Genomic DNA, 20335 nt, shown 5'->3' with positions numbered 1-20335 from the left:
ACTTTTCAAAATAAAAGATCATTCAGACTCAGATAATAAATAAAACGTAAATAATTAATGATTTCTCGTTTAGCCCGGTACCAACTGATCCATGGACCAGTACCGGTCCGCAGCCCAGTGGTTGAGAACCACTGCTGTAAGCAGTCAAATGCACTCTTTATTGCCACAGGTTAAATGAAAACAGCTCACTATGACTGCTCTTGTTTTTTGCTTAAACATTTTCATTAAAACATTAGCTTTATTATTAACTGTTTTTTGTTCAAGTTGTATCTGTAAAGATTGGTAGTTGTGGCTGTTTGTAAAGCACATAGTGCCATCTGGCTATAAACTAAGCTCTGAATCCATTCACAAGAAAATCTCAATGCATTCAGAACATTTTAGAATTGATGCAAAATCATTTCACAATTCCCAATGCATCGATTCCAGCCCTACTTATAAGGATGTTTTCATCAATCTGATCACAAATGAAGGACGCTACATACAGGTGTAGCACACATTTCAAATGTGTTGAGATGTTTGCTTTCCACCACTTCCAGAGCTATTTAATTGGATTGCTTTTTCAGTGTACATACTCAAGCAGTTAAATGTGTTCTAACATTCATTAAACATCCTGTTCTTTCTGGCTGCAGAATAAATGTAAATGTCCATGGACCACAAATACAATAAGCGGTCTATTGATGTCTACTTTGTTTTGGTAGGACAATATTTGACTGAGTAAAAAAAATAATAATAATAATAATGAGAAAATCACCTATAAAGGATAGTTCACCCAAAAAAAACAAAAAAACACCATCGTTTACTCACACTCCTCTTGTTTTTTTGTTAACACAAGATATACTGAAGAATGTTAAAATGGTTTCCAACATTTTTCTAAATATCTTCTTTTGTAGTCAACAGAACAAAAAACATTTCTAATCAAATACTTTGTTTTGATATTATTTACCATAAGAATAAGCTGAAGGAAAATGAATGAATGAATTTACAGAACGTTACTGAACATAATTTTACATATTATTTACTTTTTTTTTTTAAATGTACAGTATAATTTTGAACAATACAATGTGTTTTTGACTACTGCCAAAAAATATACCAGTGCAACATAAGGTTTTGTGGTCCAGAGTTACATATGTGATCATTATTGGACGTGTTGTGAAAAAAGTGCATCAAAACAAGGTGTTTAACACACGAATTTCATGGATTATAATCAGATCCATAGTTGCCATCTGCATCCTTTTTATTCACTTGCTCATAAGTCAAGAACTTTCATTTCACTTAAATAATAAATAATAATATACAGTAAATAAAAAGAAGCAGAAGAACAGAGAAAACTCTGGAATGACATGAAGGTAAATAAATGATAACAATTGAAGTTTTGGTGGACTCGCCATCCTTAAATTTTTAAATCAATAAATCAATACCAATTGTTCTGAAATACGTAGTCTACTCAGTGTGTGATTACAGACACGCCAAAGAATTAACACAGTGGAGAGTAAAACACACAGCGAAATTACCCCAAACTCTCACATACACAGACATCTGCTGTCAGAGGAATGGATAATTATTATTAATGCATTCAAACCACAGCAGTGGCAAAGCTGGCTGAAATAAAAGTCACACACACACACACACACACACACACACACGCATAGTCACTGTCTGATCCCCATGACAGCATGTCACGGCTGTTCTGACTGTGTTCTACAATAAAAGAGTAAAGCTTATTTCTTTCTATTCACCAGGTTTTTAAAAAGGGAAAGCATGTTTGAATTACAATTATTCATTTAACTGTGCCAATTTGTATGAAAACCTTTAAGACGTATTGTTTTATGACTAAACAATGGCTCTGATTTAGAGTTGTGTCTTTCTGTAGACATTAGAACAGACATTGATTTCACTGCCGCTCTGGATAAGAAAACCGATAATCCATAAACAATAGGATTACCCATACTGGAGGATATATATTCGACCACTTTATTACACATGCCTATTTAGCTGCTTGTTAAAATAAACATATTTCAAGCCCATCAAGAAAGCAACTCAATTTATTTAGGTTTATAGACATGATCAAGGTAATATGCTGCAGTTAAAACTGAGCATAATGATATAGGTGACTTTAAATATGATGTGTTTGTTGGTGCCAGACGGGCTGGACTGAGTGTTTAAGAAATGGCTTATCTACTGAGAAGGAGATTATAGAAAATGGACAGAAAAAGAGAAAACATCCAGTGAGCAGTAGATAATGTCTTGCTGATGCCGGAGGTCAGTGGAGAATAGCCAGGCTGGTTCAACCAGCCTTGAAGCAGAAGAGCTACAGCAGCAGAAGAAGCGCACACTAGTAACCCTCCTGTCAGATAACTTCAAAAAGATGCCATTTGCACTAGCCTGTGTTAGTTTTTTTACAATTACGCATGGCATCCACACTACACTGGTATCTCTGGCCTGTAAAACATGACTATTTTGAAAACCAGTAGAGTGCAAGTTTGAATACAAGCAAAATATGCACTTGACCAGTGAGTGTGAATGGGCGCATATCATGTGATTTAGGGTGTATAGTGTGGACGGAGATCACAGCAAAAACGCCAGTGTGGATGAAGAGCACTTTCATTCTAAGATGCCATTTTAAAATGAAAACACACTGGTGTAAACGCAGCCTGAGGATAAAATTAGCAGAGCCTACCAAAACTGGAGAGTAGAAGATTGGAAAAAGGATCCCTGACTCTCAATTTCTTCTGCAGGATTTGGATGGCAGTGCCAGAATTTGGACAAACAACACGAGAAATATTTATTTAGTAGCTAAACATGTATGCCTATTTGCCTAAATGTTACGACAGAGGGAAAGAACATGAAAATAAGAAAGTGAGGGGTTGAAGATTAGTGAAATGAGAGAAGCCTCAGTGTTTCTTCGGGGACTGTGAGTGAGACGGTGAGAGAGAGGGGCTGAAGGAGTGGGAGATCCAGGTTGCTTTTTTCGAAAGCGTGAGGCAGATTGCAGAAGATAGAGTGAGAAAGTCTTGAATGAGGAGCGGGAAATCATTCCTGACAGTGAGAGACAAAGTGGGAGAGAGTGAGAAAAGGAGAGAGAAGAGGAGGTGGACTGAGATGGCGAGAGACGGAGTGATGCTGAATGAGAGAGTAGGGGGGAGAGACTCAGACAGATCCTCTTCACACCGTCTGCACTGTGAGCCCTGGAGGAGATCAGCTCTCGCTCACTGTGACGACAGCATACAAAGACAGATTTAGCAGAGGAGGCTGACAGGAACTCCAGAGGAACTGAGACCAAGATGTTATCAATCTTTTTCTTTTTTTTTGTTGTTGCAGAGATTGTTTTAATTTGGTCTGCTTGGGAATAGAAATATTGTGTAAATGCTGCGCAGAGGAGTCCAAAAGTGTGAGACCTTTGCTTTGAAAAAAAAAAAACTGAAAATCCTCTACTTTATTGTAGGGATGCACCAAAATTTTAATTCTGGGCCAAAACCATAACTCAAAATTCTTTGTAATAATTATTTATGATTTTATTAAATAAACTCTAAAATGCTGGGATGTTGTAACGCAACTTTGTGTCAAATATAAACCAAAAATATAATTAAAGGGGTGGTTCACTACGATATCATATTTTAAACTTTAGTTGATGTGTAATGTAGATGTGAGAACATAAACAGCATCTCTGAATGTAATATACTCAAAGTTCAATTTAAAGGGAGACATTGGTTTTTACAGAGTTAGCTTAGCAAAGCCTACAGTGAATGAAGTTTGGGGACTACAAAAAAATACATCCGGGCTAATGATGTCATAAACCCTTCAGGTCACGCGCATAGGAAATAGGAATAGGAATAGTTTTTGTATTTGGGCTTCCAAAGGACATGACATTAATTTTAAATATGCTCCAGAGAATTATAAAAAAGATATAGCTCTAGCATTTGACAAAGGACAGCTTCCAGAATCTCTCCCAGTTCAGTGCTGGATTCGACTAAAAACTCCTCAAAGAAGGAGCAGTACCAACTACGGCTACACTGACTGACAGTATTTACACAAAAGAGGCAAAGCGAGTGCTAGTAAAGGGGTGGCGCTTCCTGGTGACGATCTGCGAATCACAGCACATTGTTTAGCTAACCAATCAGAGCCTCTTGAGGATGGGCCTTTGAAGTAAATAGAAAATATGTTAGTCGTTTTCATGTTAGCTGAGTAGCTGTATATAATCAAAGATATCTGAAAGATATATATAATTTTTTTTAGATTTTTTTACAAATGAAGTATGAGCACATATTGCTTTGCATCTTATAAACACAACCAAGCCTTAAAAATACACTCTGGACCACCCATGTAATATTTCATTTTAAAAATTAACCCAATGTTGGTTTTGTACATAACATTGGTTTACAACAACCCAGCATCTAATGTAAAGTTATTTTACATTTTAAAGACTTTCCAAATGAACTCTAACGTGAATTATGCTGAATAAAAAATATATACAGTTGAAGTCAGAATTATTAGCCCCCCTGTTTATTTTTTTCCCCAATTTCTGTTTAACGGAGAGAAGATTTTTTTCAACACATTTCTAAACATAATAGATTTAATAACTCATTTCTAATAACTGATCTCTTTTATCTTTGCCATGATGACAGTGAATGATATTTCACTAGATATTTTTCAAGACACTTCTATACAGCTTAAGGTGACAATTAAAGGCTTAACTAGGTTAACTATGCAGGTTAGGGTAATTAGGCAAGTCATTTTATAACGATGGTTTGTTCTGTAGACTATCGAAATACAATATAGCTTAAAGGGGCTAATAATTTTGTCCTTAAAATTGTGGTAAAAAAACACTAAAAACTGCTCTTTTTTCCAGCCGAAATAATACAAATAAGACTTTCTCCAGAAGAAAAAATATTATCAGACATACTGTAAAAATTTACTTCCTCTGTTAAACATCATTTAGGAAATATATATATATATATATATATATATATATATATATATATATAAAAGAAAATTCAATGTGGCAAATAATTCTGACTTTAACTGTATATTTTAATTAAAATAAGCGGTAACACTTTAGTTTAGGTCACAATTCATGGTATTACTAAACCATTAACTAACACTACTAGCGTAATAAACTACTAATTATCTGTTTATTAATAGTTAGTGAGGTAGAAGTTGGGTTTAGGTTTAGGGAATAAGATCAACTACTATTGAATGTGGAAGTGCACTTTCAATGTTTGCAATGGCTGCGCCCGGTCATACATGAAGAATGAGGTCAAAAGGCAGGGGTGCACATAACTTTTTTGCTCTGGTTCTCTCTCAGTTATAGAAATCCCCATAAAGGTGCACTGGTATGTTAAAGAAACTTGTTCGACATCTGGTAAAGCAGAAAGACAAATTTTAACTCATCGCAGACAGGCGCAACACCCCCCCCACAACACACACACACACACACACACGTTCAATCATTAAAAGAAAAAACATACTTCTGAGATGGTAATAACAGCTTTTACAGTAAAGGTCAAGCTGAAAGAAATATCAGGCTGCAAAGAAACTCTTATAGAAGCTCAGCAGTGAAAACATCCACTTGAAGAGAATAAATCAGTGCAGACGCAGTAATACTTAGACAGGCTGCGTGCTTTGAGTTGAGCATCAAATCAATGTCTTCATTCATTCATGAGCAATTAACAACAAGTGTAGCGCAACCCCGTTCATTAGAGGAGCTCAGGGGGTCCATTTGACGTATAAGTACAGTATGTGTGTGTGTGTATATGTCCAAATTCATCCATTACACTGGTAAAGTGGCGGAAAAATCCTAGCAAGTGAAGCATGTTGAGTTAGTGACAGAACTCTAGAGCGCATAATTTCCTTTCCACGTTGTCAACCCTCTGAGCTGCACATCAGGAAACACACGGCCAGCCAATGCGAACCGCAATTACTGCTAATAAAACGCGACAGATCGCAGCTGAACACCTGGCTGAGGACTCATATTGTGAAGATGTGCCGTACAAGTGCAGATGATAAAGTGAAGAAAACATTCGTTTGCTGCCTCTGCAGTTTTATGAGTCAGACTGAATCTGCATGCTGTCTCTCTGCACTTATTTGGAAGGGAAATTGTGGAATTCAAATGACACAATAGGACAAGTGGCAAAGTAATGGAAGTGGTAACAGTTCTTAATTTCCATATTATGATGTATACAAGGACTGCACAACATACATGTGTTACCTCAGCATCGACATAGCAATGTGCAAATCTGCAATAGTCACATCTTCTTCATTGAAGTTTCGCAAAGTTTAAAGGTGCAGTATGTAAGATTGACACCCAGGGGTTCAACTAGGTGTTGCAAAGCTGGTTCAAAACACAAGTGCAGAAGGGATAGAAGGGATATTTTCTATAATTAAAGGGTTTTTTTGTCCTAAAGAACACCTGAAATCTCTATTTTAGAATAGAGAATTTACGGCTTCTATTACCGCTGAACAACAGGACAAACTGACATTATCACTGCATTTTGGTCACGGACGTATGCTTTGAGAGCCTTTCAGACTGAATGAATGAAATACGCTCCATGAACAACTTCAAAAATGAGCATGAAAATTGAGTTTCACATTTTAACAAAGTATTTTTAAATGAAACACTATATTGAGTGAGAACAAATGGAGGTAGATCTTGGTTTTTAACAAAAACAGTCCAAGGGCGGACATCCAAACGGCAAAAAGCTTAATGTGGGTGCACTACCTCACAGGAAAACGGACTAAAAAATGCTAATAAAAAATACTCAAAGTAGGCACAACCCAAAATATTTAAGTTCTCTCTACAGGTGACGTTTTGAGATAAGATGCTGTTATACTCTGTCTGTCCCAAAAAAGCCAACTAACATGATTGCCCACATGTAAAGTAATTTTTTTTTTTATAAATGTCAAAAAATATATAAAATAAAATAAAACTATAACAGCATATAACAAAAGGGTAGTCATTTATTTATTCATTCATTCATTCATTCATTCATTCATTCATTCATTCATTCATTCATTCGTTCATTCATTCGTTTATTCATTCATTCATTTATCTATTTATATTTGTACTATTATTTATTTACTGCCCTTTTGTTATACGATTTATTTAAAATTTTACTTAATTTGCCTAATTTGACCTACCTAATTGTTCAAATAAGATGATTCAGTAAATGATTGCATGTGATTTCAACATAGAAATCTATTCTATACAGCTATTTGCTTCAAAACTCAACAGGTGAAGATTCTGTGATGAAATATATATTACAGTTTAACTACAAGTTTATTAACCAAACTTTTTTCACCTTCATCTTGTATCGCCTCTGTACCTCTCTGTAATACATATACTAATTCATTCATTACACACAAACGCACACACACCGTTTTCTGCAGCTCCTGAATATTGTATGCTTTCTCTCTCTCTGACTTTCATGTTTCAGCATTGTGTGCATCATTTATACCAGACTAATTAACATCCCCCCTTAAACCTTGTGCCGCTTCAGCAAAGGCTGAACCTCATTTGATATTCTCTTTCATTTCTGCTGCTGGATCACACACCTATCAATGGACACTCACTACATCCCTCTCCAACCAAAGTCAGCTCATAAACAACTTGGAGAGTCTGAAAAGTCTGCTGCAATCCCTGCTTAAAATAGCAGGATTTAGGAACATCATATGGAGTTGGTTTAAGCTGGATCAGCAACTTTTATTTTAAAGAGAACAAAAAAAAAATCTTAGGGTGGCTCAGTGGTTAGTACTGTCGCCTCACAGCAAGAAGGTCGCTAGTTCGAGTCCCAGCTGGGCCAGTTGGCATTTCTGTGTGGAGTTTGTATGTTCTCCCTGTGATCTGGTTTCCCCACAGTCCATAGACATGCAGTATAGGTGAATTATATGAACTATAATTGGATATAGAGTATGTGTGTGTGAATATGAATGTGTATGGGTGTTTCCCAGTACTGGGTTGCGGCTGGAAGGGTGTCCGCTGAGTAAAACATATGCATATGCCTGATAAATAACCCTGTAGGCACAGGGCGTCAACATGACTTCACATTGACGTTGTACCCCAACGTACCCCAACATTGGATTTTGTTTGGAAATGAAAATCGGGTTAACGTCATAACCCAACATCAGGCCAACGTCAATGTCCAATGTCCAACCTACACTCAAAAAAATCAACTAGGCATGTATTGGATTTACAAAATAAAAATTTGTCAGATTGAAAAGAACAAATCAAGTTTACGTATGTTAAATGATTAATTCATGTTATTTGAAACTGAATCAAGAAATAATCAAATGAATTTGATCAGAACATGTTGATTCAATGAGACTGAGACGCTTCAAATCGACAACTCTCACTCTGGAGAGTCACTTCGCGCATATCAGTAGGTGGCGGTAGTGCGTTTGGATGTCACCATACGAAAACAACAAGAAGAAGTTTCACCGCGTGTTTTCCAAATGTGAATGTTTTCATGTGATACAACAGCAAGCTTTTTGCTAATTCATATTTGTTAAATATTTAATACTAAAATATTGTCACGCAATGTTACTGTATTTGTTGGTTTGTTTTTATTAGGCCAAGGTTTGCCTTACATATTCCCAATAAGATTAGTGTCCTAAAGCATAGTTTGGGAATTGGTTTTCCCAAGAGCTTGAATGTTATGCATGTTATGTTGTTGGCTATATGTTTCCTATACATTTTATACTTTTACATTTTGAATAGGAGTACCAAAGTGAAGAAAGCTGTTTAAACTCAATTGGTAAAAAAAAAATGATGTTAACGTCCTACAGGTATTGCTTGGGGATCAGTTTTCTTAAGAGCCAAGGTTATTTTGTTGGCTAAATGTTTTTTATACATTTTATGTTACATATTACAATTTTGGATATTATATAACATTTTGTATCAGAATATTAAAGAAGAAATTTGTTTAAATGTGATTGGTGCCTGCTAAAGGCTATAATAAAAGAAATATATATATATATATAACATGTTTTCTGTCCTTTTTGTGTTGAATTACTTAATTTTAAATCTTGCTTCATAGTATTGTCATTTAAAAAATTTAATTTAAACAACAATATTGAACAAGAAATTTACTAGCTGATTTAACAAGACATAATTTTGTTAAAGTAAAGCTTTAGTGTTACATTGAGTAAATTAGAATCATTTTAATTAGAATAACACAATACAAACATTTTGAGTCAATTAGTTGCAAAGAAGTTAGACTGACATTGAAACCATGTTTTAACTACAAATGTGCTTTGTGTTCATACAACATGTTCAAAGCAGTTCACGTTTACTTGATTGGATTAGATGCATAAAGGGTGCTACGATTAAATCATGTTCATTCAACAATTTTTTTTTTTTTAAATGTAAAATTAACCAAATATCAACATCTAATCACGTTACACCTTGACATTGTGTAGACGTTACCACTATGGCATCTATCAAATGTTGGATTTTGGTCACTTTCCAACACAACCTAAAATCAACCAAATATCAATGTAATTTGATGTCGATATTGGATGTCAAAATAATGTTGTCCTTAGACGCTGACTAAAAATTGAATTTTGGTCTCCTGACATCATGACCTAAATCTAACCTAATATTAATGCCTTATGCTGTTGTGTGCCTGATGGGAAGGGACTAAGCCGAAGGAAAATGACTGAATGAATGAAAAAAAAAAATCTTAACTTTTATGCCAAACAAAGATTGAAATTACATTACCCCTTTTTTATGATTTAATATTAATATTATGGTTCTTCTGAGTGTGCCAGTTTAGGTTTAGTTCATAACACAATTCAGATTGTTTTATTATAATGGGTTAAAAGTGTCATTTTGGGGGCGTGTACACAGCTCGCTGTTTTAGGGGTGTGTTGCTTCACATGAAAATTAGTTTCAACTTCCCGCCCAACGTAACAAAAGGGCGGAGCCAAGAGCTTCCCTGCTCTGTGCTTGGCAACAGACAGGCAGACAGAGAGAAGCAACATGAGTGAGAGGACCAGCATTCAGCCGTACATGTACGACTCGAACACAGATCAAGCAGAGAATACAAAATCATTTGTGTCTTTGTATAGTTTTACAGCCAACTGTGTGCTAGTTTAAAGTTCCGAGCTTGTACACCGAGACTAATAACCACGCACACTGAATTAACTTTGACTGAGGCACCAGAGCCGCGACACTCAGACACGCACATTCGGATGTTATTAAAAATGAAACTATTCAGATGGCGCTCTGTGGCACGGCAGAATTATGAAGTGTCCCGAATCGTGGCTGGGTGCCGCGGACAGCCGCCGACTTAAAGCACCGTTGTGTGTACCCTGAAAGAAACCTATGTTTAGAGTTTTGAAATGCATGGGACTGCGTGGCGCGACGCTGAGCGTCACCGAGCGGCGTTTTTTGGTGTGCGACCTGCAGGTAAGTTCATTATTTTATTTCCTATGGAGGGACGCACATGTGAGACAACGCGCTCGCACTTTCCAGCTGCACCTAGTTAAGATCACAGGGAGCTTCTGTGACCGTGAGAAATGCAAATGGCTGAAGTTCAAGGTAGACGCAATGAAAAGTACAGGTTTGCAAATCTACCTACAAACAAACTAAGTTACAAACAATAATTCTGATTAGAGCAATCATGTGGTGAATGTTGATCTTGTGTTAAGCCCAATGACCCTTACATCTAAAGATAGAGCAAGGGTGTTCCTTTAGTGACATCGCTTTGACTCACACGCTGAAAATGGCGGACGTGAAACAACAAACTGAGGATATGGTGATGCGCGCCTGTCAATCAATATTGGTGGGCGGGGAGACCGCACTCCTACGTCAAGTTGCAGTCGATCTGAAATCTCCAATTGGTCCACCGTTTTTATGCTGTTAAACTGAAACAAAAAAGGACTGTGTGTGTTTATATCACACCAATATGATGATCTATACACTATACCTACACACATGTCTGTCCAAACAGCTTGAAAAGCAGATTTTTTACCATAGGTGCCTTTTAATAGTATCTTTATCTTTAATCTTTAATAGATAATCTAATCCTGAGATGTGACTATTGCAGATACAGACATTGCAATATCGATGCTCAAACAATATATATCGTTCGGCTCTAACAATTATTGTAAATTATTATTACACAATCTTAAAATCTTTGTAAAATCAGTGAGTAGTGAGTAAATGGAAACTGACTGTGTGAAGTGAATTCAATCATTTTCCTTTGGCTTAGTCCCTTTATTTATCAAGGGGTCGCCACAGCGGAATGAACCGCCAACTTAACCAGCATATGTTTTACACAATGGATGCCCTTCCAGATGCCCTTTTACACAATGGATGCAACCCTGTACTGGGAAAAATCCATACACACTCAAACAATACGGCCTATAGCGCAGAACATGTAAACTTCACACACAAAAGCCAACTGACCCATCTGGGACTCAAACCAGCAACCACCATGTCGCCCTGTGTTTAAGTTGAGAAGTTTAAATATTATAGTACATTTTGACCTCCAAAAATACAAAAATGGTAAAAAAGCTTACCTGGTCCCAGTCTATGCTTCTGAAGAATGTATGAGACTTGATGTCAGTGAATCCGGTTTGAACTTGGCATCCCAGCCTCTCTTTCGGATCCTGAAATCAACACACACAGTATTAGCAACATATCAGACGAAAAACAAATCTGGTCAACCTCAACAACACCACAACCTCATTTGATGAAAGACTGAAGTTTAACCCAAAACAATTAGCATATGTAGTGAACTTTATCCTGACATTATCTGAAGATTCAGGGCTCTGGGAAAGACTCGCTGTGCTGATCTACGCTCATTTAATCCCCATGAATCAGGCAGCAGTGGCTAAGAGCCCTGATAACACTGATTACAAGCTGCTGGTGAGTTTGAGGAACCCCAGAGCTTCAATAAACGCAATTTGTCTTGACGATTAAAGGAAAACGCTTCATTATTCACAGATTTAATCAAGCCGACACGCACACAGATGCATTGGGAGCCTCGAGAGCTGATCTTCATCATGATGACCCTCCTTATTTTAGCACATACATTAGTCCAATCAGAGGCAGACTGTGTGCGTGCATGTTTGTGTAGAGTTAAAACCCTCATTTATAACCCTCACTGTGCAATGGATTATTATGAGGGTTTTTTTTTCCTCCCTCAGAGACTATTTGTTTCTCATCTGTCTCTTCTGGTTTAATGGAGCACAACAGTGATCAAGTTTTAAGTGGGAAGAGAATAAACTACTCATTACCCAAAGAATTCTGTGTGATGTAATTTAATCAGTCTAAGTTTGGTTATCACATAACTACTTTCTTCTATAGATTATTTATACTTCAGCTTTTATTTTTACATCAAATAATTGTATTGGAATATTTAAAAGACTACATGATGTACATTGTAATTATTATTATTTATAAATAAATAATATATAATATTAAATATATATTGTTCTTAAATAACAAAATAAAAAAAATAACTTGACTTCTAGTTGATCATTTGGTATCAAAAGTGGCTTATGTGAAAGGCAGAGGCCTCTAGAATATTCTTATTTTATTAAAATTAAATATGATTATGCCTTGATTTTTAATTATTTAATTAGGACAGTAAGGCCTGACTTTGCTTAGACAAAAGTCTTGTCACTTAACAGAAATAATGTACAGTATAGAATATAAAGGCATGGTACAGAGGAAAAAGAATTAATATTGTATATGACACCCATGAGCTTGGAAGACTGTATCCATACATCTCTGCATTGACTCAAATAACTTTTAATAAAATCATCTGGAATAGCAAAGAAAGCGTTCTTGCAGGACTCCCAGAGTTCATCAAGATTGGTTGGATTCACCTTAAATGCCTCCTCATTCATCTTACCCCAGACATGCTCAATAATGTTCATGTCTGGTGACTGGGCTGGCCAATCCTGGAGCGCCTTCTTTGCTTTTTGGAACTTTGATGTGAAGGCTGAAGTATGAGAAGGAGCGATATCCTGCTAAAGAATTTGTCCTCTCCTGTGGTTAGTAATGTAATGGGCAGCACAAATATCTTGAAACCTCAGGCTGTTGATGTTGCCATCCACTCTGCAGATTTCTCACACACCCCCATACTGAATGTAATGCCAAACCATGATTTTTCCTTCACTAAACTTGACTGATTTCTTTCAGAATCTTGGGTCCATGTGGGTTGCAATAGGTCTTCTGCGGTATTTGTTATGATTGGGATGCAGTTCAACAGATGATTCATCAGAAAAATCTACCTTCTGCCACTTTTCCAAATGATCAACTAGAAGTCAAGTTACTATTTGTTGCTTTTACAACTGGGATTGACAACAAGACTTTTGTCAGGTAGTGGACATATTAGTATATAAGCATGTTTTTTTTGTCATTTCACATGTAATTTTTAAGAGCCAATGTACAGCTTAATTTATAGAAAAATGTATAAATACTTTTTTGATTCTATATGAATGCGTGTATTGTAAAATATTATTTTGAAATTATTATTATTAATTTATTTGCAAAAATTTAGCTCAAATACAAATATTCAGAAAATCCACCTTGAATCAAATTGACAACATTTTTAATAAAAACAACTAACATGAAATATTTTAAGATTCAGGACACCCTGAAGTACATTTTTTGAGATTTTAACAGATTTGTGTGTGTTGAGTATCAATTAAGACAACATTAGCACCTGTCAGCTTTAATTGTGGGGAAAACTGGATCATTTTGAGCTTTTGTCAGCTAATTTCATCTTCCGGGATTAAAATCATTCTTGGGATGGGATGAAAATCAGTGACGTAGAGCTGATTTGCCTGTTTAGTGATGACATCTCTGTTTCTCATTATTATTCATAGCTGAGTACTCTTATCCTATAAGAAGACCCTGCTTCTTAATTATTTATAAGAGCACATGCTTTCCAAAGGCAAGCTGTGAGACCGCGTCCATCCATGACACGCAGCATTTAGCCATTCATAAAGGGTCGTATGTGTTTTATTTCAATGATCCATGGAGTTTGTTGCATGTTTTTTTTTTCCGCGATGCTGTCAGGGCCGATACAGCAAAGCTGTTGGTTTGCAGCAAGCATTTTGTTCGTAAGAGCTGTTCGAGAATTGGAGAATGGCGGACTTTGTCTTTTATCAGTCGAGTTTGTTACCATTCAGACACATCGCCTATATCCGTGCTGCTGTGTTTGGCATATGTTTAAAATCCTCCAGATTACAGGTAAGGCTAATGATTGAAATAGACATGGCAAGAGACCTGCTGCACTGCTATCCACTGTGTCTGCATTCAGACCCGGAGATTCAGGACAAGAGAATTCCACCTCATTTATAGCATTTATGTAAACATGATTATCTTTATAATGATATAACAAATTGAGGTTATGTGTAGGCCTATTTAAAATTTCAAACAATATATGTAGCAGGATATTAAATTACTTAGTTTTTTTTTTTTTGCATTTTAACTTTGTAAACTATATAATCATGGGTCTCCTCATGGTTTGTGCCTCATTTTGTGATCAAACTGACAACAGTTGTTCGCTCCCCTCTTTTTCCCCTGCTCTGCTGGCCACGCCCACTCCTCCCTCTGCTCTCCACGCCCATCATGGAGCACTTTTTGAAAAAATTCCGAGGTAGACTTGAACTGAAAGAGGGGGGTTTCGTGACCCTTTAACTAATCAAACTAGCTAAAAACATTGCAATTATTTGAAAATATCAGTTGCTAACATTAATTTTAATTACCGTTACTCTACAAAACGACACCACTCTGAATATTACTGTAAATCGTGTTTCTAAGATACACTTCTCTGATTGGTGTGTCTCATTTCAGGAATGTTGGTAGTGGAATAAAGTCAATAAATTCTTCACATAAACAGGGTTTTTGTAAAAAAATAAAAAATTCTAAATCTGAACTAACAACGACTTACAGTATAACTTCGATAGAACTGTGACCCTGAAGTTCATGGTAAGACAGTTTTGAAATATCTGTACAGATTCCTTTATCCAAGCACCTTCAATACATTCAAGATATTGGAAAACCTGAAAAATATTTGGAAAAGCTGAAACACAAGTCTGCGTCTATACAATTACACCAGTTTAGCTGTGCTGAATGGCATTACTATGTCCAAACTCTGCGTTCACATTTTTGTGTGTGTGTGTGTGTGTGTGTTTGTTCGCATTCAAATCTACCCAAGTTCTCACCTTGTTCAGAAAACCTTTCAGCACACTCGCTGCCTTAACAGACAATGACCTGGGAATCCGAATTGGCTTCTCCAAAATGACTGGAAAAAATTAAAAAAACAGGAGATAAAAGAGTGTGAGTCATTCTTGCACAGTCGTGTTCGACAGAGACAGGCTTTAACCCACACACACACACACACACACACAATTTCTCGCTCAAACACCCACACACTACAGACGCCTGAATAAACCCTTCACCGCTCAATCAAAAGATTCCTCCGCGCTTCGTGTTTATTTCTGTAAATTCATAACATTCCTTTGCGTGTTAAGTGGATTTAAAACACCCCACAGAATGTGAAGAATGTGTCTTTTTAATACGTCTCATCCCTGCTTTTTTTTTGGATTTCTTTTACAGTTGCGTATTTCAGGCCGTCGTCCAAAAGTAAAGCCTGTTCAGTTTCATCTCCTCTGAAAGACGGAGCGCAGACGAGCGTTTATCTTTCCCTCTCTGAAGCCCGCATCCCCTGTTTGTTTTCTTTTCCGAGTGAAAAGCTAAAGGGATTTGGGTCTTGCCCCGTTGCTGTGACGCGGTTTGGACGGCGGCCCGGAAGCGGCTGAAGTGTTGGCGCGGTGGTGCCAGCATCTGCCCTGCTCTTGGGTGGGCGACGGAGCACCGGTGTTCGGGCCGAGGGGAGGCTGGAGTGGGACATATGGCCGAACTGAGGTTTGGATGAAGGGGGATGTAGTTCCGGTGGTGGAGAGAGCTCCATGTTGGCGTGTGTGTGTGTCTGTATGAATGAGAGTGGTCCAGGATCACGCTGGCCTCTCGGCTGGAGCAGCACAGAACAGACAGAGAAGCAGATGAACACACAGGCTCTGCTCTGGATGGAGGAAGAGAGGTGACGAAATGGGGGACCAAAGAATGCCTCATGAAGGAATGACACAAATGCCAGGACGGATGAACGAGCGACATGCAAATGTTCTGTTGGTATAAAAATCCATGGGAAAAAATCAAAGGCCACTGGAAAAGTCTCTCAGGATTTAAGATGTGTATAGTTTTGCATTTGAAATATTATTATTAATAAGAAGAAGAACATTTCTTTCAAGTTTCAAATCCAGATATAACCAAAACTGATCAAAATAAAATATTATATTCCTTATTTGTAGACAGATCAATACCAAACTTTTACCCTCAGAAGAATCAGTGTTTGGTGGGTACTGACTAAATACTGATTTCCAGTTACTACTAATGAACATATTTGGTTTTTGGCCATGTTTTGGCAATATTTAATTGAAATTAGGAAGATATGCTTTTTGTAGAATGAAACAAATATTACAATTTTAATCAAACCCTTTACTAATAAATCTAGTAAATCCAGAGAAACCGAGAATTTTCAAGTGGTCCCTAAATTTCTCAATAGCTGTACATGTACTGTATTTTTGGGACTATAAGTAAAAAAAAAAAAGATTTTCATGAATTGAGTTGTGGCTTATAATACAAAGCAACTTTTATAATGCAATTCACATGAAAGAAGCAAACCATGCACAGAGATTGTCAAGTACTTGTATGGCGAATTTCCCCCATGCCACTAGTTTCAATTTTGCTCTATATAAATAAGTTCAGGTTTAATGTTTATCATAAATTTTATATGTTTTAAATGCCACTATAGAACATAGAATAAATACATAGAAAAACATAGAAAACAAAAAAGGTTTTCACACTACGCACGTGAGCTGGCACACTTAATAAAATAACTAAAAACATGAACTTGCTTATGTCTAAATTGTATTTATTTAACAGTTTTAATATTGACATTTCTCTTTTTTTACTCCTCATTGTACAGTTCTATTGTAAAGCTCTTTGAGACTTCTTGAAAAATACTATAGAAATAAGAATTCCTGGAATGTGAATGAATATTCGTGGAATGTGTGAGAAATATTATTATGAAGTAATTTAAGTGATAATCTCACTGCTGTTATACCTTGAATAGTTTTCACTTTTATACAGTATTGTCATAGCTGTCTTGAATCATTTAAAAATAATCATCTAAAAAAGGTTTAACTCCTTTTTAATAATTATATAACATTCTATTGATTTATAAAGAATTGAATGCTTTTAATTAAATATAGAAAGATAAATAGTTTTCAATAAGACAAATGCCAAATACATCAAATCTGGCTTTGGTAAGTGAGAAAAATTGAATACACAGCAAATGGTTTAGAAATTAAGCTTGATTAAGGAGGACTCACCCTGGAAGAGATACTCCTCTGTGTTCATGTCAGGATTGTCAGTGATGATGTCGAAGGGCGATCGACCCGCCATCATCTCAAACATGAGCACGCCAAGAGCCCACCAGTCCACACTGAAGCCTGAGACACGATCATAAATTTAGCAGAGTGATCTTAACAGTCCTTACACAAATACATTAATTATAACCATCCTTAACACTCTTTATTATATATAGAGAGGAAATGTTCTTTAAGATGACTAATAATAACTAATAACAATAATTGGGATGCAGCAGAATCACCAGTCAGGTCAGTCATGTGAAAAATCGTCCAATGCCAGTTCTTAGTCAGATGATCGATGCATCTCTAGTTCTTTATTTGCTAATGTTCAGTTTGACGCAAATGTCAAAAGCTATAATAAAGTGTATTCTTCACAAAATTTTCTTACATAGTTACAGAGTTTTTTACGGATCCACGGTTACCCTGTCAAAAGTTATTAATATAAATGTTTAGGTAAGAGTGAGCAATTTTGTAAATTAAAGCTGCGAAGACTTTTGGTCTCTTTTACTACCTTGATTTTTAGTCATACAAATCAATCTTGTTATGTTGCTTGATGCTAACTTTCATTCATTTTTCATCAGCTTAGTCTCTGATTTATCAGGGTCACCACAGTGGATTAAACCACCTGATATCCCTTTTTTATTTTAATGTATGGTCATAAACACATTGGTCTTGACACATTCACAGGAAAGATCTTACATCCACATTGCAAAATTTGATTTGATTCACTCTTACCGTAATCCTCTCCCCTTAGGATCTCGGGGGCGATGTAGTTGGGCGTCCCACAAAATGTGCTGGTGGTGTCACCTGGTCTGATTCCCTCCTGTTAAAAAAAGCCCAAAACAAATAATAATAATTAACAGTTATGATGTTCACACTGTGTGTATACAGCATACTTTGATTCAGTAAGAATACTAATATCACTATTACTATTAATTCAACTAAGCACTAAGTGAAAAGCATGAAATTGCACCTTGCACATGCCATAGTCTGTGAGTTTGATATGGCCATCCTGGTCCAATAGTACATTGTCCAGTTTTAAATCCCGGTAAATAATGCCCTTCTCATGCAGAAAATTAAGAGCAATGCAAATTTCAGCAGCATAAAATCTGTAGGAAACAGGAAACAAGAGGTTTCATTGACATCAAAACAGTCAGAAATAACTGATAATGTTGAATTACACATTCAACAGCTCACAAAATGTTTTATGCTCACCAAAGCCTACATAAAATACAGTAAAACAATAATATTATTGCAATTAAGAACCACTGTTTTCTATTTTAGGCAGGATGCTGCAGGCAAAAAAATCCTGCAAATGTCAAAAAAATATTTAAAACATATTTTGAAGTTGACTTCACACGATGTTCAGATTTTGTTAGTGTTATATAGTATATATTTGATTTAATATTGTATAAAAATTATTTTGAACCTGACTTCACACAATGTTCAGATTTTGGTAGTGTTTCAGCAGCAACATCCCGCACTCCCCCGTAAAGCAAATACAGAAGTAATTGAAACTGCAATTCATCATAATTCCACTAGGCCTGGCTCCAAAATAGAGCACATTTCTGTTGACCCCAATGTTAAAATGGCCAACTTTACAGCAGAAAAAAAGTGTTTAAAGTCTGGTACAAAAAATATTTTGGTCTATATGGCTAATATTACACTTTATGACAACTGTGAGGGGGAAAATCTTTTTCATAACTCATCCGTTTAATTTATAATAAGTTATATTGAGTCTGCATAATTAAGGGCGTGGCCACTTGAGTGACAGCTAGGTCTCGCTGGTTGCCGTCATATCACTTCAGCTGATTCCGGCTGATTAGCCACTGAACTTGGCATATATATCCTATTTTTGTTTTGTTTTATGTGGCTTTACACAGTCAGTTGCCTTTTGGGATTTTTTCTTACAATCAATCATCAGATAAAATGAAATGCTGTGCACTTAGTGCTCACAAACCATTCAAGTGGCCTCCATTTGCCAGGTAAGGGGAAATTCTTATATTCTTTTATCTAAAATGTATTTATTTAAGATAATTTATTTATCATTTATAATTTTATTTAGAACTGGAATGCACTCCAGAATCTGACAGATTGATTAGCTGTAGACTATAGAACAGTTATCTGAAACGTTGTCATTCAGTTTTATGCCTGTATTTAATAAATAGCCTTGCATTTACTAACACAGACCATATTTAAAATATTTGGAAGTAATTTGCATTTTCCTCCTGTAGACTCTCAGAAAAAAAGATACATGGTGGTACACAAATAACATTTTTGTAAAATTTGTACCTTATATGGTACAAAAAAGACGCCTTATGCTACTGTTCTGTACCTTTTATGGTACAATTGAAATGAAGGTACACAATTGTTCTCATAAAAAAGATACATAAGTGTTGGACAACTCCTTTATTACAATATCTATGAAAGTAAATATTACTGAAAAGGCAAAGTGATTTTATGAATAATTTCCATATTAAAACATGAATCATCATTTAAAAGCATATGTTTAAAGAAACTCATAAACATTAATTATTAAGTTCTATAATACAAAACAACTGGTAATACAAAACTATATTGTAAACTAAACATTTAAGGCATTTTAATAAACATTTGGGAAGCATTTTCGGATAAATACACTTCATTATTGATATCCACATCTTTCGGCGTTTGCTTTCCACTACGCACGTGAGCTGGCAAAAGTCCTGCATATGCAAACATGCAGAGATTTTCGTATTGTAAAACTAATCAAACATTGTGCATATCTCGTTATAATACTTTTGCGTAATTCTATTCATATTTTAAAATTAAGTAAATTAAATTACTTAAGTGTTTACAAAGGTATTGTGTGAAAAAACTGGAGAAAAAAACACTGTACAGGGGAGAA

General features: G+C 35.9%; 1 protein-coding gene across 2 annotated transcripts in view; it reads right to left on the bottom strand.

Annotated features, from left to right (window-relative positions):
• Nucleotides 1-20335, bottom strand: part of prkcz (protein kinase C, zeta) — a 206199-nt gene that overhangs the window by 19551 nt on the left and 166313 nt on the right. For both annotated transcript variants that reach the window (XM_056463849.1, XM_056463850.1), the window contains 5 exons: nt 18422-18557; nt 18184-18271; nt 17410-17529; nt 15181-15260; nt 11518-11607 (listed from right to left, as the gene is read on the bottom strand). In XM_056463849.1, coding sequence (XP_056319824.1) covers nt 11518-11607; nt 15181-15260; nt 17410-17529; nt 18184-18271; nt 18422-18557 — 514 coding nt within the window. The remainder of the gene's footprint in view (nt 1-11517; nt 11608-15180; nt 15261-17409; nt 17530-18183; nt 18272-18421; nt 18558-20335) is intronic.

This window comes from Danio aesculapii, chromosome 8 (assembly GCF_903798145.1).
Source record: "Danio aesculapii chromosome 8, fDanAes4.1, whole genome shotgun sequence".
Classification (NCBI taxonomy): Eukaryota; Metazoa; Chordata; class Actinopteri; order Cypriniformes; family Danionidae; genus Danio; species Danio aesculapii.
The sequence above is the reverse complement of the archived record's forward strand: the minus strand, read 5'-3'. Positions and strand labels throughout refer to the sequence as shown.